The following is a 24567-nucleotide window of genomic DNA, read 5'->3' as shown; positions in this document are numbered from 1 at the left end:
CAACAAATGAACTAAAAAATTTATTCGTTGTGAAGTCCGACCAAGCAATTCTTTCCCGCAGAAATTATGGTCGAACACAGGTCGAATTGGCTAGGATGTGTATCAGATCACGGAACAAGGCTTAAATTATAGATCAAATAGTTTTTGAACGCTTAGAGTCGACATTGGCCTGAGTGCGTTCTGGTCTGTAGATCAAACCAGTTGATTAATTTGTATACTGTTCTGAAATTTCAAAATTTCTGCTCTTTCTAACAAAAATTAACATCAGTCACTTCAAAATTGAAATATTCTCGCAACGTGGGAGGCACACCAAATCCCTTGATTTTGATTTTGATCGCATTTGTTTGTTGTGAAGACACTTTTTATTTAATTATTAACGTGAATTAATATATTTCTAAATATAATTTAACATAATGTAAATCCTTTGTTGTTTGAAATTGTTGGTAAATGAAGTTAATAAATTCTTTGGGAGTATGAAATAAATATAGAGGGAAGGTGTAAAAAGAGTCAAATCCATTTCTCACTTTTTAATAAAAACAAATTCATATTTGGCAGTACACATGTGGTTTTAATGCATACATGTCGTCATTTAATTTATCTTCTTTATTAAAAATTATTTACAAGTTTTACGTGTAGCTTTAATAAAAGTTTAGATAGATTTTAAGTTATTGTTTTAGTTAACGGTAAAATTATGATATTGGAATATGCGTTTTTCAACACATTCGTTTTTGGCTGTCTTTAAAATTTGTCGTCTTTAGTAAAAGGTTATTTACACATGGTCCTTTTAGCAATCAGTTTTAGAACATTGACCAATTTAAAAATAAATTTGAACGTTCTACTCTTTGTATATCTACAATATTTTTGCAATACATGCAAACACTCAGGAAACTATTGACAATTTTACTCGTGAGTCGAAATGTAAATCCTTCTTCTTTTTGGGTAGTTGTGTATAATAGGTATCAACTGAAATGCAATTTTAGTTACAATTTTACATGGCAAGTGTGGACATCCACTTGGTTTCGATGGAAAGAACTATGTATACACACCTTTACAACCTATTTTTGTTCACTTTTTGCAACATGTGGTAGTATTTACAGTTTTAACCTATCTAAACCATTCAGCAGTTACAATTTTCAATAAAAAGCTTAATTAATAGGTAACATTTCAAATGGTTGACACATTTTTTTATAATTACATACTATGACTGAAAAATTATACATTACTTACATAAGTTTTAACAGAAAGAACAATTCTTTAGAACGCGATATAATTTACATGTGTCTGATTAAAATTTAGACTTGTACTATAGACTACGTTATTCGTATTCTGGTAAAAGTGTAAAATCTAATTATATTGTTATTTTAATGTTTAGGCCTAAATTCATAACCATCTTGAAAATGTATCGATTAGACATGTTCTTTCTTTAAAACAACTTTTATCAAAAATCTACGTACAATTTAAAATTATATTGTTTCAAAAAATGACTAAATCAGTACTTGGATTATGTACAATGCAGTCTGGTTATTTACAATGCACTTTCAAAATCTGCTCAATTTTCACGGAAATATTGTATATAAGCAAAGTTCTGCAGTTATTTTCGTGGTCAATAACGGTTGGTTATGCAGATGAGCAGATTTTTTCACATTTATTAAGGGTTTTTTAGAGGCCCTTAAGCTCAGTGTGGTAAAAAGCATTGTTTCAGGAAGCACCACTTACTAATTTCGGTTTTATATTGGCATCTTTTTAAAGCATGGTGAGTTTTTTAAGGAAACGGAAGAACATTCACTTTCTGCAAACGCTTTTGAAAACTTTTTTCATTAAGATTCTTTTCTTATCGATTGAGTTCACTACAGAAAGTTGGACGACATCAGATACATTTCAAGTTTTCTGCGTCTTTGCAGAGATGCAAATCTTCGTCACATAATGACAGATCTGCGAATTGATATAAAATCTACGTAACAAATTTAGACGCTCTGCGTTTTCAAAAGTGCCGCAGAAACATGATAAAATTTGGCAACTAGGTATTATTTTACTTTGATCCCAAATTTCAGTGGGTAACTTTCCAACCCGTATAATACTTTGTATACCTATCGTTAAGGTAATCTACTATAAATACTCCAAATCGAGGATTACTCGGAAAGAAGACAACGCATCTGATGTGACAAATCAGAAATGAACACCAAAATTACATCGAATTTTTATACAAACGATCGACTCTAGAATGCAGAACGCAAGTATAAAACCCTCAAGCGGAAAACCCATAAGACTAGAGAACTTATCGTTAAGAATGGAAAATATCGATTTGTGCTTTCATACTTTTTCATAAGACGTTTCAGTTAGTGCGGTTTTACGTTTATTGTTTCATAAAATGAGACGATTTCTCATCCTTTCACACAATCGATGATTAAAAACCACTAACGTTTCGTTCGAATTGATTACTTTTTATCTAGTTTTTACGTATCACATTGAACATGTAGGCTTATGCCCCAGGAAATCATATCGAAGCCCTATGGTTGGGGTATATCGCCGGTGGGGGCAATATTGGCCCTTGGGGAAGATGAAGCTCGTGCATCGGCAGAACAGGAAGCAAATGCCGGATTTGCGTGGGTGACCTTCGTACTGTGAACCTGCAAATATTTAGCAACAATGCAATATACTACAATACAAATAGGTTACATATTATATTATTAATGTGGGTTGTACTGTCATCGACAGCTTTTATACACACATTCCTTTAAAATAAACTTGAATTAGTTTTATACCGACATTTTTTACAAATTATCGATTTATTGGATCAGGTGAACAAAATATTTGCAGTGTAAGTTTCAGTAATAAAAATCAGAGAAACGTTGACAATCTTTGTGTTCGTCCAACATAATTAAAATTTTTGTTTACTTTTAGTTTTACACTGGCATGTTTAAAATCCATTACACAAACGTGATAAGATCTTTATGAGCAAAAAAAAAAATGCATAAAAATCTGGTAGATAATACTTATTAAACGATTAACTTATTTTAAAACAGGTTTTTATTTGTTCAGTTTTTACATAAAGACTTTTTTTATTTGGTGCTGTTGTCAAAAGTATGTGCAAATAATATGATTTGTGTGGAAACAAACTGTGAATAAAATGCTTAATTGTTTAAATACATTTATATTTTTTTTAATTTATTTTTGTGACTTAATTTCAGTTGAATAAAATTATTATGTTATGAACACATTTTTTTTGAGACAACACGTGGCGAGTGTTATTTTAGGAGGGTTCTACCCATTCAATTTCGAAGTCAAACAAACCCTCTAAGTTTAAAGATACAACTCCTCGTTAGTTTATTTACAACTCCTGGATAATAACTTCGTGCTAGTACTTAGTAGCCGTCTCGTTAAGTTAAAAATTATAGACAAGCTTTGTTTAGTCAAATTAAATAATAGCACAGGGGCTATATCCCAGAAACCCCGAAAATTTTAGTAAATTGTGGCTGCTATCCTCTTCTGGGACTAAATTAACCTTTATAATAATCACTTCTTTATTTACAGCTATACTAGTATATAGCAACTAGTTGCCCACCATCTTTCTCGATCTCAGGCAGGACGAATCAAGATTGAACACTTTTTTTTTATTTTGAGAACCTTTCGACGACATTTAAGAATTAACAGTTATTAACTGCTTTCATAAGCAAGTTTATTCTCTCTTCTGGTGATTTCAAAGATATACTTTGAGAACGTAGTGTATAAATAAGGAAGTAATTATTAAGTAGGTTAGTTTTAGTCAGTGTAAACAACCACTCAGTCTTGTCGAATGGAGTAAATTTCTTAAACTGCACTCTTTAAATTTTTATGGAATTCTATTTATATTTTTTTCAATGCATTTCGTATATATAAATGGTAGACATCGAAAACATATTTCCAGTTACGGGATATTTAAAAAATATATCGGCAAACATTTATCGCCTAAAAACCGGATAAATATTTTTGGGTTTTAAAAGCCTAACATTACGTGTAAATTAAATTTTCCGCTAAAACGTTTTCATTGTGTCGCAATTTTTACGCGACCATGTAAACAGGTTAAAAACCTTTCAGAAACATACAATGTGTTCATGTATTAAATTCGATAAAAAATTCAGGAAAGCTAATTAAAACAAATATTCGGACGGCAAACACTTTCATGTAAACGTTACATTAATACGAATAATTTTCATATTTCTGAGAGGTAATGTAAGTTAGCAAAAATAAACACTTGGAAAAATGTAAGCTTTGCAATATTACTGGCAAAATCAAGAAAGTTGCTGTAGAAAAAGTACACCAGAATTATTTGTTTATGTGTGTACCACGTATCTAAAATTTGTTCGAAATGTTTAAGCACGGCAAGCTTTTACATACCTTCTGAAAAAATCAGGAACGCGTTTTTATTGTTTAAAATGTCCCACAGGTGTTCCAAAAAAAGTATCAACAAACTTATATTATCGATTATCTCAGAAATGGTGATAAATGTCACCAAAAGTTTATGACGTCGCCGTTGTAGCAAAAATTTATAGAAGTAATCTTTAGAGTACATTGCTAAAACGCATCGTATCACATCGACTGGTCGAGTCCCAAGCGATTACCGTTTCATAAAACGAACGTTTTGGTGCTGATCTCGAATTTGTTAGCTTCAGCAATTTGATACGCGCGTCACAGCTCCAAATTTTACAAAAGTTTACAAAGATATTTTGAATTCGCGCGCAAATCCGGCTACCGAAGAGCGTCACAGTTTGATGACGTCAGTGATATTTTCTACCTACTGCTGTATTTTAGAGGCAAGGAAAATTCTGTGTAGATCACGTTACAGATTTTTTTTAATAGAAAATATCGTTTAATTGTTTTTCATCTATAATAAAGGTTTCTGCGTCAGAAAATGTATACATTTCAGTTGGTAGAAGAATTTTGTAATATTTAATTTATTCATGGACAGAGTATCAATGACAAAATAATATGGTTACTGATTGCAGAGAATTGCGTGGAATCAATTAATGCTGTATTTTGTTTTATTTTAGATTTTATTTGTCCTACTGAGTCTGTGATATCAAGACTGAAATGAACCATTTTCAGTATTAGTTTTTCCTAGGCAGATATTTTGATATATTTACCTATGGTGACATCTGAAACTTATACATATACATATATTAACATTGTTGATATAACTACATTCCCTTCAATATAAACGTCAGACTTACGTCAGGGTTCCGATTTTATTGCTTTGCACACCGTCAAGATTGTAACGTGATAATATCGAAGTAACGAGAGTTTTGCAAATTCTAAATTATTGTTAGTGTTTTTCGCACATTATTTTTGTGTACTAAATAAAATTTTATAGCGTATTTGTGTTACGTAGACGGTTCTTGTACTATCAGCCTGGAAAATATTTACGTCATTCTGTGACCACAGTTCCATTTTGAAATTTTCGTAAACGTTAGGGTTGTATTCAAGAAAATAGTTCAGCAGAGATTTGCTTGTTTAAGCGTTAAGATAAAATAATTACATAACGTTGAAAGTTTGTGGAAAGAAGAAAAATGGTAGAAGAACATTACACAAATTTTCTTTCTTAAATGATAACCCTTATCACTTAAAATAAAGGTATGCGTGTTTCAAATGAGCTTTCTTTTAACAACATTTTCTGATTAATATACATATTTTTGCAAGGACAGTATATCAATGAATTTGAATAGGATACTAATCATAACAATGTTGTATTTCTAAATTTTTGGGAAATCGGAGTGGGTCGTTTCTGGTTTAATCAATACAATAAATTGACTCGTTCAGTGATAAATCACAAGTATGGACTCATCATATTTTGCACATTTTGGATAGGATTAATTTTGCAAAATTTTGAGATCATGTCATCAATTTTTTGGAGGCGATAAACGGATATATTTTGATTAAAAATGCAACATGGTACTGCAAGATTTTAAAGCATTCATTTCTGCAGTTCTTGATTTAATCAATAAAATAAATTGACTCCTTCATTAATTTTTTTTAGTCACCGTGTATAAGTAATTCTAAAAACTATGAGCGCGTTCATAAACTGTAAGTATAGAATTATAATATTTTGCATATTTCAAAGACAAATTACTTACTTGTACCTGCTAAGATAAGAGTGATTTTGGCAAATGACATATCCTCTAAGAAAACACCGGGCGGGTGGGCGGGGCTACTAATTGCGAAGGCAAAACTGATTTTGGTAAATGATACCTTTCATTTGTCATAATTTTAATACGCACTAGCCCAATCCACCCACCTTTCTTTTCTTCGAGGGTATGTTATTCGCCAAAATCAGTATTACCTTAACAAGTACTATCCTCGCCCACCCGCCCTTTATTTTCTCAGACCTCTGTTTTCTTATAGGTTATATCATTTGAAAAAGTCAGTCTTATCTTAGTAAATACTAAGATGATGGTGTCGGACCAAATTTTTTGAAGTATTCGGTTTCAAATTTAAATTTTTACAGTATTCTAAGGATTGTCATATTTTAATTTGGCGATTCTGGAAAAATTCCAGAAATTTGGGGAGAAATAAACCTGAAAATAAATTCTGGGGGTCGAAATTAACAAAAAAACTTAAAAAGTTTATAACGTATTGGGAGAAAGGTCAAAAACTTCGTATGATAGGTACCTACTGAAAAAAACATCGTTAGTGTGTTGATCGTTCCGGATCAGAATTTTCGAAATATTCTGTTTCAAATTCAAACTTTTACGATATTCTAAAAATTGCCAAATTTTATTTTGGGGATTTTGGTATAATTCCAGGAATTTTGGGAAAAAACGTAACCAAGAACAACTTCTGGTCGTCCAAATCAACCTAAGATTTTCTTTAAATAGTTATCAAAGGTGCTCAAACGAGGTCAAAAATTCCAGACAGGAGGTATAGAAAAATTAACATGTTAGTGACGTTGCTTGAAAATTCACTAAAAGTTCTGGGAAATAGAAGATCTTGACGAACTTAATTGAAAAACAGCGACTTGATGGTCTTGGACCAAAGTTTTCGGAATATTCTGTTTGAGTTTTAACAATATTCTAAGGAATGTCATGAGAAACGACGCTGAAAACAATTTCTGGAGGTCGAAATCAACAAAAAATGTTTTTTCGTAATTTTTGAAAGTGGGCGGGGAAAATAAAAAATTTCATATGAGAGGTACTGAAAAATTAAGATTTTAGTGACGGTGCCTAAAAATCCACCAAAAATTCTAAGATATGGATCTCGACATAGCGTGGTGATGGTCCTAGACCAGATTTTTCAAAATATTAGATATCAACTTAAATTCTTACAATATTATAAAAATGGTCATTTTTCGAAGGTGTTTAGGTAAGGTCAAAATTTTGAAATGACGTGATCAATTTTGTCAACGATAAAAGAGATAAAAGATGTCAGAGCATTCGGTTTTGCAGTTTCAAAGTTAAATTGCGAAATATTGTCATACAATTGTGAATTTTTCTGGATGTTCATTTTCATACACCACATGTATCTTATTCTATAAAATTAAAAAAATACTATTATAAATTTTGACAATGACATCACCCCACTGGTGGTGCGGATGATTAGTCAAATTTTGGTTAGCGTTTTACCATCTACATGATATACCTAATATAAATACAAAATTTGACAACAATCGATCCAGCAGTTCGGAGATTATTTGTCTAATAAAAATCCGCACAGACGGCAGACAGACAGATAGGCGGAAACGGGAGATCTATTACTGCGTGCTCTGGCGGTCATGCAAGGTCTAGAAAATATAAAAGTAGGGGGTCGCTCGCTGCAGTCGATTTTAGCTTGCGATGGAGAAAACAATTTAAAGAATTAAGACTGAAGAGACTCAACTTCGAGGAAGATGAACTGAAGTAGGAAACGATGCACTGTACAGAAATAGAAAAATGTTTAAAGTCAAAAATGAAAATTATGCACAAAATAACCATAAGGCTATATGTATCAAGTAGATTAACTGAACAAGAGGAAGAACACTTGAAAATTAAAAAAAAAAGATAATAAGAAAAATAATTCGGACCAAACATATTTAATGAAAAGGAAATATAATCTTCGATAAATGGCGAAATTGGATGGAATACCATGACATAGTCAGAGTATTAAAAGTCCAGAGAGTTATGAACATATGTATAAAGAGAAGAGAGAAGAAAAACGCTATAAAAGTGATAAAATAATGGATGTTACCGGGAAACAAGTAAGGGAAGACCACAATTAAGATGAAAAGAACAGGTAGAACAGGATTTAAGAAAGTGAAGATACAAGGCATGGGCAAAAAGATAAAGTTTTAAAGAAGAGAAATAAAAAAGAAAATAGACTGATCCTCCAAAAAAAGATTTTCAAGTGAAAATAGCTGCAACTTCCGCGGGAGTGTATAACCTGTGCTGTATATACTGTGACTTAAAAAAAGACCCGTGGCTGTCTTATTTTTTCGAGTACAACATTGTAGGATATGCCAAATTAAATCGTATAATAATATACTACATTTTGATTTGAAAAATTACAGTTTGATGCTGATTTGTTTTTGTCTACGACGTTCAACTTTTTCATATTTTCGTCAAAAATTTGTGGTAGAAATTAAAATCAAAAGTTTGTCTCAAGATGGCTGCTTTTATTGGTGCACTTTCATCAATAAACTATCCTTAATAACGTATCGTAGAGGTAGTGCAACATTTTTGAACACCTTATAATTATATATTGTCTTTGTAATTTCTATTTAAACACCACATTACTTAAAATTTAACAATTGATAACATCTTTCGGTTAATTGTAAACGGTTTTTAGTTATAGAAGTGTCTGAATAAGAACGATGGCAAATACTATATATGACTGGTGTTCAGTTGAAAAAGCCATCACGTTGGCATAGTTTTTTTTACATACTTCACAGTGTTCATTAAAAATCAAGGCCAACTTCATGATATTCTCAATTGAACACTCAATATATATAATTTTAAAAGTTAACGGAATACCGGTATAACAACACAAAAATATTTAAGTTATATTAGATTATGTACACGAGCCTTACAGACACTTCAGTTAAATTCTTCGTGCAGTAGAACAGATACGGCCATGTTTCACATTTGATGACTGCTAGCTCTCAGTTGAGGATCGGCAATTTAGAGCTTTATGGATTAGGGGTTTAACAACTTATAGAAAAAGAATATAATGCACTCATTCATTATTATTCCGCTTTGGTACTGTCGATTAACGATTAGTCATTAAGGTTTATTTTTGTTCAAGGCTCTAACTGTCACTTTCCTATTGTGATGTTTTAGTGATCTCACTGAGTGATCTAAGTGACAAGGAAGTATAGTTACATCAACAGAAGCAACTCTTGGTACTATATTTAAGTGTTGCCTACTATACAGATCTAAAAATTCAGTTGAACATGTAAGTTCTGAAATATCTTTATAATCACGTACCTAGTTTTCGATTTGTAATCCGTAAAATCGTAAGCCGGATAAATCAAAAACCAAATTTTCTAAAATAGTTTCGAGTATTTCAGCGAAAGAACTACAAAGAGTTTCATCAGGACAGTAATCTTGTGAACTCAAATCTGCGGCTTCCTTCGTTTGATTTTAAATAGATTTCTGAAGGATTTTTATCAAATCCTGTTTTGTCTCTACACTTTTGTAACTTATATCCCATTCCTTTTGTTCCATGCAATATACGTGGAAGACCGCCCGATTATTTTGTTAATAACACCGCATGTTCTCCAGAACTTGATCAAACCTCTACACGACTCTCTCCGGAAACTTTCATACCTGTGCCTACTATTAGAAGTAAAACAGCCACAATGACAAGAACACACGGAGGTATCATCAGCGTCTAGGGAAGTGGTTTCTGTACAATGATGGCCCATTTGGCCGCTCAAAATCGAGCCATTGGCCGTGATGACGTCGCCCTCGAGTCTCACAGCCCCGGCCAGAGCCTGCAAATGTATTTCTCGATGATTGCTTTTATGAAAAAACTCAATACAGACCTGCATAGCTTGCGCCTCGTCCCTCCTCTCATCTTCCGTGTTCATCGTGACGAAGCGAAGAACGAGCAAGTTCAATGAAGCCGCTACAATGGCCAAGCCAAACAGGATGAAGATGAGCGCAAACATGACGTACTCCGGTTTTTTACTGAGAGCATTGTCTTTCTGAAGTGCTACCTGAAAATGCATGTTTCGGGTTAAAAGTCCTCGACGGTGGCGGTTTTGTGTAGCAGGCCGGTTTGCTTGCTGGTGGATGCTGGATGTCGAGTGTCGATTTAATTATATCGCGAGGATTTCTGTGTGGTTTTTGCGTTTTTTCTTTCTGGGAAGAAGTTATGTGTGGTAAATGTTGGAATGCATTTTTGTTAATGTTCAGTTATTTTTTTAATGAAAGTGTTTAATATTTTAGTGGTGGCAGAACCGAAAAAGATATGTCTTTGAGGTCCTGTTAAAGAAATACAACAATATATACAAAACGGTTACACCACCGTTCTTTGTACATATGTAAAAATAGTTTGTTTAAAAATGTACATTTAACATTTATTTAGCGGTCAACCGAAAAGACTTATACAGATACTTATCCTAGTATAATAAAATAAGTAATTAAATCCATTATAAATCAATGCACCAGATTACCCAGCTTAATGTAAAACATAATTTTCAAAAGTGCATAAACTAACATTAAAATAAAGACATAATAGAAACACAGTTTAACTTTAGAAATAACTTGGTCAGCAGAGAACTATTAATTGCTGTCAGGGTTCACCTACAAAGATGCGGGAACATAAACAAAGATCTATATGTCTGTTTTTTTTTGACTAGAACAAGACATTTGGTACTGTTCAATCTAAGTGTCCAACACGGAAAAAGGATATCAGTATTAAAAATCTCAAATTTAGATGTCAGAGACACAAGGCTGATAGACAATCTGCCCTGGATCCAGAAAGCAAAGATTAAAATAGAGGATCGACCATCAAAATATTTAAGGGGAGATGCCAAGGATGTGTTTTGAGACAATATTTAAACAAGCACTTGAAAATTGTGATAAACAAATCGTAATTGGTGGAAAGGTAATTGATAATAATCTGCGCTGTGCAGGTGATACCTTATTGTAAACTAACAATACAGAGGATATGCAGGACATGCTACTCGTAAATATGATCACTATTAGTACGTTTTTCCAGTCCTAGTATAAGGAAAGCACTGTCATTCTGTTTCGAGCTGCCGTCAACAAGGTTCAAATAATGCTAATGACCGCCAACCTTTCTTAAAGAGGAAACACAAGAAGAAAAAGAAATACTCCCGTAATGAGTTTTTAAACATGTTTATTAGGCAGCGTTTTTATTTTGATACCGGATCACTATTAATGAATGAAATAAATTTTTGTGTTGGTAATTCTGTATTATTGGCATCCATGCTAGTATGTTAGTTCACAGTTGTCAATTTTGACATGAGTACGTCTAACAAAATGTGTTGATTGGTTGAGACAAAGGCAGCTGTGATAAAGTCACTTTGACCATCAGGTATGGCATCTTAAAATTTTAAATACGTTGCCAACCTGACAAAAAAACTTGCAAACATTAATATTACTCGGTACATTTTAAAACAAAGTGTAATACGAATACAACAAAATATTTTTATCTTGAGGTAAAGAATGACTTAATTTTCAGTATTTTCTTGCTCTTTTTGGGTATACTTTTAAGATTGGTAAAAAAGAAAACCAATTTCCTGGGAAAAATTATTTTTGCAGTTAAGTTCTGTCACATGTAAGAATAAGACACTTCATTAGTGGATTACCATGTACTAAATATTTTTTTTTGTTGTGAACATACAGGGTGTTGACCCGATACATTTTTTGGAGGCAGAAATTGAGAATTGCCATCTCAATCAATCTCTTGGTCGGACTGAAAAAACTTCGACAATAAATTTATCTTATTCTAGACGGATTTAAAGAAATAAACGTTAAAATTTTATTACTCATCTGAAAACTTATTGATAGATTAATTAATCTAGTAAAAAGTCAAATGAGCAGCATATTACTAAATAAATTTCATACCCCACTACTCCCACTAGATGTAAATCATTTATGAACACTTTGTATTTCACGATGTTTATCTAGAAGTCTGTCGGATTCTTTCGGATCTTTCCGGATTATTTCAAATACTCTTCAATTCTCTCGCCTTCTATATTCTTTGGAATTCTTTCGGATCATTTCCCATTCTTTCGAAAATTTTGCAATCTATAATAATGATATATTTACGCAAAACCTTTTTTAAAACTCAGTGAACTATTTCTGGATTTTTTTTTAATTTTGCTTTTTTGTTTTTTTCAGGTTTTATCGGATTCTCTAGAAATATCTCGGATTCTTTAGGATTTCGTCGAATTCTCTAGTATTCTTTTGTATTCTCTTCGATATTACTCGGGCTTTTTAGGATTCTCTCGATTTTTTCTGATTTTGTCATATTCCCTAGGAGTCTCTCAGTTCTTTCGTATTCTTACAGATTCTCTCGAAGTTTTTTCGATTCTCTTGGATTTTTTTTCATATTCTTTCGTATTCTTTAATATTCTTCCGTATTCCTATGTATTCTATCGAATTCTCTCGGAGTCTCTCGGATTCTTTTGGATGCCTCCGAAAATTTTACAATCTTTTTTTAAAACTCAGTAGGCTATTTTTGGAAGTTCTAGATTTTTGATTAATAGATTTTTTTAGAAATTTTGGTCTTTTTTTCCTTCCTCTCTAGGAATCATTCGGATTTTTTCGGATTCTGCTGGATTTTCCCGAATTCTCTCTGATTCTCTGGGATTTTTCCGGATTGTAGTGAGTTCTCTGGGAATTTATTTTTTCGGATTTTCTCGAATTCTCTCTAATTTTTTTGGAAATTATTCGTAGTTCGGATTGTTCCGGATTATTTTGAATACTTTCAATTTATTATTTCATATTCTCTTCTATACTTCGATATTCTGTCGGTTTTTTTTATCCTTTTGGATTCTTTAGGATTTTTTCGTATTTTCTAGTGAATTTTTGAAAATATTTCGAATTCTTAAGGATTATGTCAGATTCCCCCGAATTCTCTCCTCTTCTCTTAGTTTTTTTTTGTATTCTATCGTATTTTTCCGCATTCTCTTGAGTTCTCTCGTTTTTTTTTTATCTTTAGAAGTCTGTAGAATTTTTCCGGATTCTCTCGAATACTCTCGGAATATCATTTTGATTTTTTTTCCAAAATCCTACATAGGCAATACTAAAATTATTAAGACCCACCACTGACCCGGAAATGACCGGCATTCAGGCAAGACTTCTATCATTACGGGTACTAAGACCAAGTACCTAATGATATGCATTGATTATTAATTATTATTATTTTGAGCATTTTAGAGAAGATTGATTAATTTAACAAACAAATTAGATGGAAAATTAAAAAAAAGTAGAAGCCATCGAAAGGTTAAACATTAGTTACGAAGTAAGTTATCTGAACTATGTTTGATGGTAGTGTTATAGTACAGGCCAAATATTTGTTATACTATCAACACAAAATGTTTCAGGTTATTTCTAAATTTTATCTAAATATAGACAGATTATTACTACGTATAACTAACGTGAATAAATAAATGCAATATCAAAGTGCGCGTTGACGTTTGCCGCTTTGTTTAAATAGGAACTGTAAATTAAGTTGTCAAACTGACCTTACATATTACTTAGTATGAAGATAGTAAAACCAAGTAGAGTAAATTTGAGGGGCAGATTTACATAGATATTAAATTATGGATGGTAATTTGATGTGCTAGTTATTTGTACATAATTTCGCGATGATTAATTGAAAATTGATAGCAAACCACGATGAGAGAAATGTCAATAAAACTGAACCAAGTATTTTTTGTACCATTTTTACACAGTGTTTACAATCCCGAATTTTAAAAAGCCAAAAAACAATGCAAAGTATTATTTTTTATCCATTAAATAACTATTTATAACATTCTTAAAATCTATGAAACACATGGTTGTGTTCATAGATCTCGACCATTTTGACATGTGTAATGTGAATATTAGCTGCAATGGATTAATGTTGAGGTTGAAATTGTTGCAATTATACTGAATTATAAATGATTTAAATTTGGTATAAGACTGTGTGTATGGTGTGTGACCCAAATTTTAATTTTTATGTGGTAGTAAGCAATAGACATAATAGAGTAACAACGTCCGTGTTTCTGAACCCTTAGTTTCTGGCCCTTTTTTTCTAGCACGTAGTAGACTAATGCGAAAATTGGAGAGATTTTGTTGCGAATTACTTTAGGGTGAATATGGGATTTAAATGTGCGCACAATTATATTTAAGAAGAAGAATTTTTATCAAGTTAGACTGTATGCCAACGCATTAGTACCTGATTATGGTGGAGTGTATCACACCTGTATTGTTTGAATTTAAATAAATTAAATTATCTCTTAATTTTACTTTTATTTATTATTATTTTGCATTTTTCCCCTTTGCAGGCGTTTCACCACGTATATTATTAAACACTTTATTTGTATTTTATGAAATTACATTATGATTGTTTTATTTTCAAATACCTAACACCTAGGTAAATAACAAACTGATGTTAATTTCCCTCCGTTTCGCGTCGGTTTACAGGAAAAATAGAACGGCGCGCCATATTCTTGCGGTTACGACTCTAATCAAGTTTCGCGTTTGGTCTCAGAAACAAGCAGCGATGCTTGTTTTGTAACTTGATGTAAAGAATTTCGAGGGTTTAGTCGACGACGGTCTGGGGAACATTTACGATATTTATTACTGCGAACTTTGGAACGGGTAAATAATTAAGGGTTGCCGGTCTTCCAATTGCGCGCTACGTGGCCCTTTCATAACTCGATAAAACTTGGGCCAGGGTCTATTCTTTTAAATGAAATTAATTGGAGAAAAATTAATAACGAGCACGCAAAATGCTTTTCTTAAGTGTATCATAATTTATTCAGAAGTTGAGATGTTAATAATTAAATTTTTCGAGAATATTTTGAGTTGCAAAGTTGAGATTCTTCGTCCGAAAAACCGACACAAAATTTCTACCATCGTAACATACTTTATCGTTTAGTTAGCGGTTTAGAGAATTTATCAAGCAAATTATGGCAGTAATATCGTATAAAAACACCAGTATTCACGCCCGTTGTTGATAAAATATTATCCACTTGAGAAAACGAATTTATGACATTTTTTCCAACTTTATAGGACTGTTAAGGGTGATAGCCGGTTAGAAGTTGTGTTGTTTTGTAATAATATTTTTTGCAAATGGGGATGATGCACTCAATAAAAGTTATGTGCGAATTTTTTTCCTCTAAAACATATTTGCATGCGATTTAGATCGATTTTGCGTAAAGTTGCTTTGTTGTTTGTAATGAAATTTATGCGACGCACAAAATCACTGGATTCATTGTTACTGACGTCATTACGTTTTTTATGCCTGATTTCACCGCATTTTCAACCAGGGTATTAACGTTATACAATGTTTATTTGCTGCGGAAACAACTGAGCCAATCATTTTTAAATACCGTAGTTTAGTTAATGCGATTTCCTTTGCAAAATATTATAGGTAAAATATGATAACATAATGAGGGTGTTATTTCTATGTAGCGGGTATTGTTAAAGTAACAACTAAAACTTGGACGTGTGTAAGACCAATTTCCCAGTGGCAAACTGCCGACACGACGTATTTTTGTAGAACGGTATTTTATTAGTTAGTATTTTGCCAATATGTTACAAACAGTTTTAATTTATGTACAGAAACTTGGCTTTGCCCAGTGTACACTGACACTTTATAGAGTCAGCATTGCCAGTATAAGTAACATTGTGTACGTGTGTTGACAATAAATGGAACAAATTTAACAATTGATTTTATAGTTTTTTCTAGCGTTATCTTTGGTACTATATAATAGGTAGGTAAATTTACACATTGTTAAAAAACAGACTGTGAATAAGTTAGTATAATGTTAAATAGTACATAAAATATAAAGATGACACAATTTTGACATTAAAAAAATTTGTCGAAGATTATTTCGACAGAACAAATACGGTTTCCTCGAAAAATTATAAAAAAAATATTTTTAAATGATAAATCCTACAATTTAAGATAAAAATATCTGTAGATTGTTAAAGTACAAGTAAAGGAACACGCTATACATATTTTTTTTTTGTTCTACCCTGTATAAGTAATATTAAAAACTATGGATATATTGATAGACCACAAGTAAAAAGTCATAATATTTTGTGTATTTTAGAAAGAATTTATTTAGCAAAATCTTCAGATGAGCTCTTCAATTTTTTTGGCAAGAGTAAACGGATAAATTTTGGTTACGGATTCACCATGCTTACGACAATCATAACATGTTTGCAAGATTTCAGACTATTCGATTTTGCAATTTCAAACTTAAATGGTAAAATGTTGTTATAAAATTGTGCCTTTTTTTCCAAAAATCTGCATGTCTAGATAATACTTAAACACTGTTACTATAAACTTTGGAGATGAGGTTATCTCCTTGTTGGTGGAGATGATTAATCAATTTCCTGACACATATATGAAATTTGCTAACAATCGATCTAGTAATTTCGGAGATTAACTGTTTAATAAAAATTAACACAGACGACATACAGACGGAAACAGAAGACCTACTTTATCGTATTCTAGAGATCATAAAACGTCGAGAAAACCTGAAAGCATCAATTCGTCGGTGGACCCTTTTACAATAAAAATACAAAAACTCTTTATCTTCATCGATTAATATATATTTTTTATTTATCTTTTAAATTTTTCTTCATCGAGATCCTTGTTACTGGTAGATGACGTGATGTCTATGAGTCACTTGAGTTCTTTTCAATCTAGAGCTTTTAGTATAGGTCTCTGTGGTTCTAGTAGTCACGAATCATGAATATAAGAGTGAGAGCTGAAAATGAGTATGTAAATAAAAAGGTAAGAGAGTGTCATAAGTTTTGATGTTTTAAAAGAATCACGATAATTCTTCCTATATTTTAAATCGAGAATGACATTAATTACTTACTTGAGTAATTGATTAATTGGTTACTTTTAAGATCTGATTGTGTACTTAATACCAAATTTTGAATTATTTTGGGATCTGTTTTCCTATCACTCAATCTCTTCATTTATCGTATTACTAGCTTTTCGCTCCTGTGGACGATTCGTTGTGTTGAAGAGAATTATTACCAAGCTTGAAGTAATTAATGTGTTGAGGAGCATTAATACAAACTTTCAAGTAAAAATCGCCATAAAAGTATTTTTCCTCCTACAAACGTCGTCACCCCCTTTCAATTTCTTAGGAGTGAAATCTCGAAAAAAACCGAAATACTTGTTTCATTATTTGTGTTGAAGAGTATTAATACCAAGTTCTACGTAAAGATTTACAGTAAAAATATTTTTCCTATAGAAACTTCGCCACCACTTTCCACCCCTTTGAACCTCGGAAAACGCTTAAATACGTGTTTGTCTAGGCATTAATACTAAATACCACGTCAAAAATTTACAATAGAATATTTTTATCATAGAAACTTAACCAACACTTTTCACCCCCTTAAGGGTTGAATCTCCGAAAATGCTTAAATACGTATTTCATTATTTGTGTTGAAGAGGATTAATACTAGGTTTTAAGTAAACATTACCATCCAAATATTTTTTCCCATACACACTCCTTTTCATCCCCTTAGGGGTTGAATCTCGAAAAATGCTGAAATACTTTTTTCATTATTTGTGTGAAGAGCGAGCATTGATACCAAGTTTCACGTAAAAATTTAAATTTACATTAACAATATTGGTACTATACAAATTTTACCACCCCTTTTCACCCGCTGAGTGGATGAATTTCGAGAAATCCCGTCTTAAACGATGCCTCCAGTATAAAATTAATATCTTCTCCAAATTTCAAATTTCTATCATTAGCAATTTGGGCTAGACGTTGATAGGTCAGGTCAGGTCAGGCCAGGTCAGGTTCACTGCTTTTTATACAGGGTGTTCTTAAAAGGTGCGTACAACAAAATTGACAGTTATTCGCGAAGCCTAAGAAGTGTGAAAAACTTATTTTTTGTTATCAAAATTATAAGGGGAAAATTAACCCTTATCCAACCTTTTTAGACGCTACTGAAGGATAAATAGGTAAAATTAATTTATTTTACTAAATCCTATATAATGTAACAATAAAACTTTTGTCAAGACTTGCTATAGAAACGAAAGATGATTTTTTATCAGAGGCGAATTTGGACATAAATTTTAATAATTTTTATCTCTGAAAAGAGAACACTTTTACCTGAACTTTTTTTTACTTTTAGCACCCATACTTCAAGACCAATTGCCGATTTTATTTTGTACGTACCTTTCAATAACACGCTGTATATATAAATTTATACAGATCATTCCAAACTTCTAAATTCTCTTCGACTAAACCGTGTATTTTATTACCGTTTTTACAAATAATTTGATCAAAAAATTACTTATTTAACAGCTTTTGTACGTTTCAATTATACTACTGTAAAAAAAAATGTTATCATCAATTCGGCTCCGTTGTTAAACAATATTTTAAAAAATATATACTATAATTTAAAAATAGTGAGTTTAATATATGTAATATAATTATAATTAAAGTTAGTCTGGTACTATTAACAAAAGATCAACTACGGTCTCTAGCTCTTCGTAAAACAAGAATTTGAATTGAAAAATAAGTCTTCTAGTAAGCCATGAAATTTGTTTTTAAAATATTTTTTTTCCCGGATTATCTGGTATCATATGCCAAGAAATTTATTTTTAAGATAATAATGTTGGCAATTTATTTAACAACAAAGTCATGTATTAGTAAGGTTTGCGTATGTCCACTCCCGTAGATCGCCCTTTTAAAGACAGCTAGCCTTACTGTGACGTCATCCAACTAGCGGGTAATATGAAATACTAAATTTTGAGATACGCAACCATGAATACAAGGAAATTTTGTCTTAAATATTTTTACTGTATTTGCGGCATTTTATAAATATAATACTTTAACAGGTTAAAATAAAAAAATAAAAATTAAACACACGTCACGTCTAGTCTTACTCTAACGCCAATAGTGTTTCAATCTTTCTTACAAGAGATGATGTCTCCGGTTCCCTACTATGTGCAAATGTGTTTGACTGTAACTGTCAAATCGAGCATTTGGTGTACATTTTGTTAAAACTAAATCTCAATGGTTTGCTAGACGACATTTTTTTCTCGGTTATATGAGAACAAAATTTTGAGTATTAGATCTATACGATTGTGTAAAATATCATGAGTTATCAAAGTTTTGACTTTTGAATTCAAATTTTTGACAGCTAAAGTGAAATAGGTTAAGAGTTTCGAAAGTACCGACATACGTTTTCTGAAACACAGTAAAGTACGATCACGAATTATGTTCCTCACCCGTTAGTCTGTATTAAAGAAAAGATTATGTCCAAATGGCAGGGATGTAATCAGTTCTTAGCATAATGTGAAGTTGATAGTGATTTCATTGTTGTTATAGTTTAAGAAGACATCGAAATTTCCTCCTGTAATGGCATTTATGTCATTTGTTTATGTTTAAGCAAAATGATAAACAAAAAAAAATTGGTTTAAGGTTATTTAGACAGAACTTTCCTGGCCTCTGAAGAACAAATCCTGTTTCTTTGAAAAATTATAAGAGTAAGATTTAATTTTATGAATTCTTGTTGTGATAACCACTATAGAGTAAAAACAATATAGATAATACTAGTCATGGTGGAAGAGAAAAAAAGGACCATGTTAAAGATCGAATGGTCCTAGGGGAAAAACTCAACACAGAATACAGACAGACAGACGACAAAGGGATGAAAACGGGAGACTTATTTTTTCGTATTCTAGGGATCATAAAACGTCGAGAAAATGTGAATGTAGAAATTTGCCGGATGGATCCTATTACAATACTTCCTCAACTTATGCTCGGGAAGTAAAACATATTTAGTACCTCTTTTTTCGAGAAAAAGTAGGATTTTATATGAAAGTTGTCAACACTGTAAGACTGAGGTTATAAAAGTTGGAATTCACGGAATTAATATATTTTTTAATAAAAAATACTAAATAAAGCGATTTAAAGGTCATTTTTTACGTCTAGTCTTTTCTGCCCGAGAATAACAAAATTTCGGATAGTTGCAAAATTTCGCTTATTTGATATTTTTGCTCTACCTGTATATCTCTTTTTCTAACTCAAATACACTCAGAACGTTATTTTTGTACCCACTAGAATTATTTTTAACGTGTAGTTAAAATGAGGTGGTTGTTGTAGTTTCTTAATCTTATTTTGAGACCATTTCTATTCAGATGCTAGGAAGATAATCTACGTATTTGGAAATCGTATGAAGGCCCTAATTTTTGGCCTGTACAGGTTTTTTTAATTATCGGCCGAGATAGTTTGCAATAATTTTTGATTTTGCTGCCTTGTTTTGCAATTAAAAAAAATCAATCAAAGTAGGAAAAGCTAAGTTTCATATTATTTCTCGAGTGTTGCCTTTCCCGTGTTAATGATAATCAGCATTACGAGATGGGGGAATCTTAAAAATTTATTTGGATGAGCCACCACTAGTCATTTTTGTTTTAACATCGGGTTACGTTTCTTCCAAAAAAACTATGGTTCATCTAAATTGTTAATATTCAAAAAGTTGAGAGAACTATTCTTAGATGAAAAATTCTTTTGGACTCTATAATAAATCGATGCCGGTTCTGCTTTCTGAGTAGAAATCCCGTATTATGAAATATTGCTCTAAAATGCATAATTTATTTAATAACATCATATACTAAACTAGCAGTGTAAGCATCACATAAATAAGTGATTTTTCTTTGTACCTACATAAAGTGACTCATTTTATAGAGCACTTCAATTCCATTTTCACAAACTTCCTTTAAAATACATTGCGGAACAAAATATCTTGCTTGGGGGAAGCCCCTGATGTGGTCGTTTACTTAAAAAAAAAATGTTTTCGGTGGCTCGTTTTTTAACCGTGTTGTAATGAAATTTTAATAATTCAGCTGTACGTAAAATCGGAACTTTTAGGACACGAGTAATATGTTCCCCATTGTGACTGCTGCATTTACACCCTCCTCGTATTTGAACTAATATTAATTAAATACGTTGTAACTATTGTTTAAATCATTTTTAGATTTATTTCAAACAAACAAATTCTGTTATAAAGAAAGACAGTATGTTCCCGAATGGGATTCTACCTGCTACTAGTACATTGTCATTTAGGATATGCTTACACAGTTATTACCGTTTTAATTTTTCAAGAGCAATAAAATTTTAGTGGATACAAAAATAACGTTCTTTAAAGCAAATATTTATCCGAAAGAGACAAAGGAGAGTTAACAGTGGTTATAAAACTGCAGGAAGTAATAAATGGTAAAAACAGATTGCACTCCAAAATGATTCCTTCAAAATGAAGGTAGTTCTCTAAGGAAAAGATTTGGGTCAGTAATTCTTTTGTGTTTTATTCTTCATCGCAATTTTTAATGGGTCGTTAAAGTTAATTGAACCTTCGTCGAAAATGTTCAGTGTAATTCATTTCTTTGCAGCAGCAAATGTTTTTCTAAATCTTGTTCATCTGTTAATGCAATAAATTTTGTGACCAGTTACCGCATTCGAATTCCAATTGATAGTAGTAATATTTAAGTTAAATTAAATTTTAAGTGTATTTTTGGTTTTTCATCAAAAAAATCTTTTTTATAACATGCTTAATTTTTTACAGTCTAAATATAAACATACACCTAATTTTTAGTGCAAAGTTCAATTTTAGAAAAAACTAGAATAATATTACCAATACGTTACCATTAGGAGGTGATTATTGTACTAACAATCCTGTTTCTAATATCTGTAAATTACACACTTTGTATTAGTAGAGAGGTTAAAACTTCAAAATTACCTAACTAGGCCCACTCTAACCATGAACAGCAAATACTTGCAAGAGAGCACTTATGTATACAGTATAATATATAAAAAAAAATATAGTTTCAATTTTCAAAAAACAAAAATATTATACTCAAATTTGTGTCACGCACATCAGAACGCACGTTTTATAAAAATAGAAAACAGTTAGTGCAGGAATCCGAAAAATCCGCCTTCCATATATTTCGGAATTTTTTCTCAATTATTACTCCGATCAAAAATGGCTCAACCTAAATCCTTTGAAAGCTCTCTTCTCTAAATTTATCGTTCGCAACAACGTCACCGTGATCGATTTCATACGATCTAAGTTAGGCAATACAGGAGTCGCATCAAGTTTTTTGCGAAGTGTTAGAGCAGAAGGGACAAGTAATTTAATGGACTTACCATGTCACCGAATCCTATAGTAGTGAGTGTGATGAAGCAATAATAAACGGAGTCGAAATAGCTCCAGCCTTCGTAACGCGAGAAGGCGGCAGCACCACCAGCTATGGTCAACGAACTCAGCGTCGTCACTACGCAGATGAGGTCCAGTTCTGATGCTGCGGTTTGCCGGCAGTGCAAGGAAGACTTCACGGACCGAATTATGACACTGAAATGGAAACACAATTTTGGTGGAGGCGCCGGGACCACAATAACTAAAAACATCTTTTTTTTTTATATTTACATGCACATCAGATGTAGAGTATAACTGTAAATTTAAAATCATTTTCCAAGTGTAAATAGTGTTTAAAAATATGTGATACATGATCGAAAGAAAGTCCTCCCGTAGGCCATGAAATTTATTTTTAAAATAATGATATTGGCACTCTTTATGAGGTTTGACAGTTGCGGTCACTTATATGTAACTGTCAAAGAAACTCTTAAAAAGCTGGAATGCCAACATTATTATTTTAAAAATAAATTTCATCACCCACTAGATGGCTTTTTTTGGATTATATGGTGGGTGAGGGAAGCCGATTGCACAGTTAGAGATTTTTCGATTTATTCAAGTTATATTGGTAGTGGAATTGACCACATTGACAGGCAAATTTACTAGAAAATTGCAACGCTGTTAGTAGCAGAGGAATAAAACATAATCAAAGAGTTTCAAAAGGAGGAAAAGAAAAGGTGCGCAACTTTTTCCATTCATGCGTAATATGCATTTTACAACTCGTTGTGTGATATAACGAGCGATAAAAAATACCTGTGCATGCTCAAATGTTTTCTGCACATATGTCGTAGCTAACGTAACAATAATTTGGAGTTAGACTGAAAACGCGGATAGTCCGAAACTAACAGATATGCGATGTACCATGTTAGCTACGCCATACGTTGAAAAACATTTGAGGATTGAAGTTACTAGAGGTGTTTTTTGGTTGGCAGGTTACCATTAAATATATTTGGAAATTGTTGGAATACGGTAACAGAGATTTTTTAATAACAAAACTTCGGTCTAAAGAACTTGAACTAGTGACCTATACTTGTCAGGTCATGGTAGGTCAGGTTTAACCAGATCACATTTCTTTGATGAACATTGTTATCAAAAATTAATCAATAAAGTTAACTGATTCGTTAATTTTTTAAACAATTTATATAAAAAAATTCTATTAAATAATTAAAACTTTATAGCATTATTATAATAAAATAAATTCACGATTCATTCGTAAACATTATATATACTAAGAATGCGAGCACAGAGAGCACGTTTAATGTTACTAAAAATTACTTGTCAAAGTTCCCGAGAAGCTGGATAAGTAATACGACAATTTTTTGGTGTTTTAAAGCGGTGAATTGTAAAATTGTTTGTGATTATCTGCTAAAATTGGGGAGACTCTATCAATCTAAACGTGCTCGCTGCGCTCATATTTTACGGATGCGTTTTTTTTTTAATTTAGAGATTTATTCCTAAATAGAATCCAAACAACTTCGCTGAGACTCTTTATTGCACACTTTAATGAGAAAAAAGCTAAAAAAAGAAGTTTAAATTGCGAGCGCAGGGAGCACGTTTAGGTGAAATTAAAAAAAATATATACCTGAGAAGTTAAATTATTAAGAACAATTTTGTTATTAAAAATATAGTTATTCTTTGTGATCAATAATGTATGCATTATCTTGAGTGTGCTCACTACACTCGCAATTTAGGGGTGGCTTTTTTCAAAGTAATTTACTACCTTCATAGGGAGATCTAGAGAACTATTCTAGTGAAAAGCAAGCAGCCTTGCTGACCGATTCTTAAATTTTTTTTTCACTAAATTAATTAAAAAAATTGGTCTAAAGAGTTTAGACTGTACTTCCCTCGGTGTTCGAAACGTGACGACTGCATGATTATTATGTTTTTTTGTTGCACATTTAAGATAGCATTTATTCAGCAAAATTTTGAAGTGACGTCATCAATTTTTTAGGGGGGGGAGGAACAAATACATTTTGACTAAAAATTTACCATGACTATGATAACTTTAAAACATCTCCGAGACTTCAAACCATTCGGTTTTGTAGTTCCTGATTAAATCAATAGAATAAATTCACGCATCCATTAATTTTTTTGAATCACCCTGTATATGCAAATCCAAAAAATATGAATGGTATGATAAATTACAACTACAGACTCATCAGATTTTGCACATCTAATATAGGATTTATTCAGAAAAATTTTG

At 31.8% G+C, this 24567-nt stretch overlaps 1 protein-coding gene across 1 annotated transcript in view; it reads right to left on the bottom strand.

Moving 5' to 3' along the window:
• Window positions 1-1084: 1084 nt before the first annotated feature.
• The window catches only part of LOC135135426 (two pore potassium channel protein sup-9), an 81936-nt gene continuing 58453 nt past the window's right edge, over window positions 1085-24567 (bottom strand). The window contains exons 4-7 of the mRNA XM_064064468.1: window positions 22319-22523; window positions 9989-10162; window positions 9771-9937; window positions 1085-2627 (exon numbers count right to left, since the gene is read on the bottom strand). Of these exons, the coding sequence (XP_063920538.1) occupies window positions 2495-2627; window positions 9771-9937; window positions 9989-10162; window positions 22319-22523 (679 nt within the window). The 3' untranslated portion in view covers window positions 1085-2494. The remainder of the gene's footprint in view (window positions 2628-9770; window positions 9938-9988; window positions 10163-22318; window positions 22524-24567) is intronic.

This window comes from Zophobas morio, unplaced genomic scaffold, assembly GCF_036711695.1.
Source record: "Zophobas morio isolate AGI-343-1 ecotype UQ-CSIRO unplaced genomic scaffold, CSIRO_AGI_Zmor_V1 ptg000024l, whole genome shotgun sequence".
NCBI classification, from domain to species: domain Eukaryota; kingdom Metazoa; phylum Arthropoda; class Insecta; order Coleoptera; family Tenebrionidae; genus Zophobas; species Zophobas morio.
The sequence above is the reverse complement of the archived record's forward strand: the minus strand, read 5'-3'. Positions and strand labels throughout refer to the sequence as shown.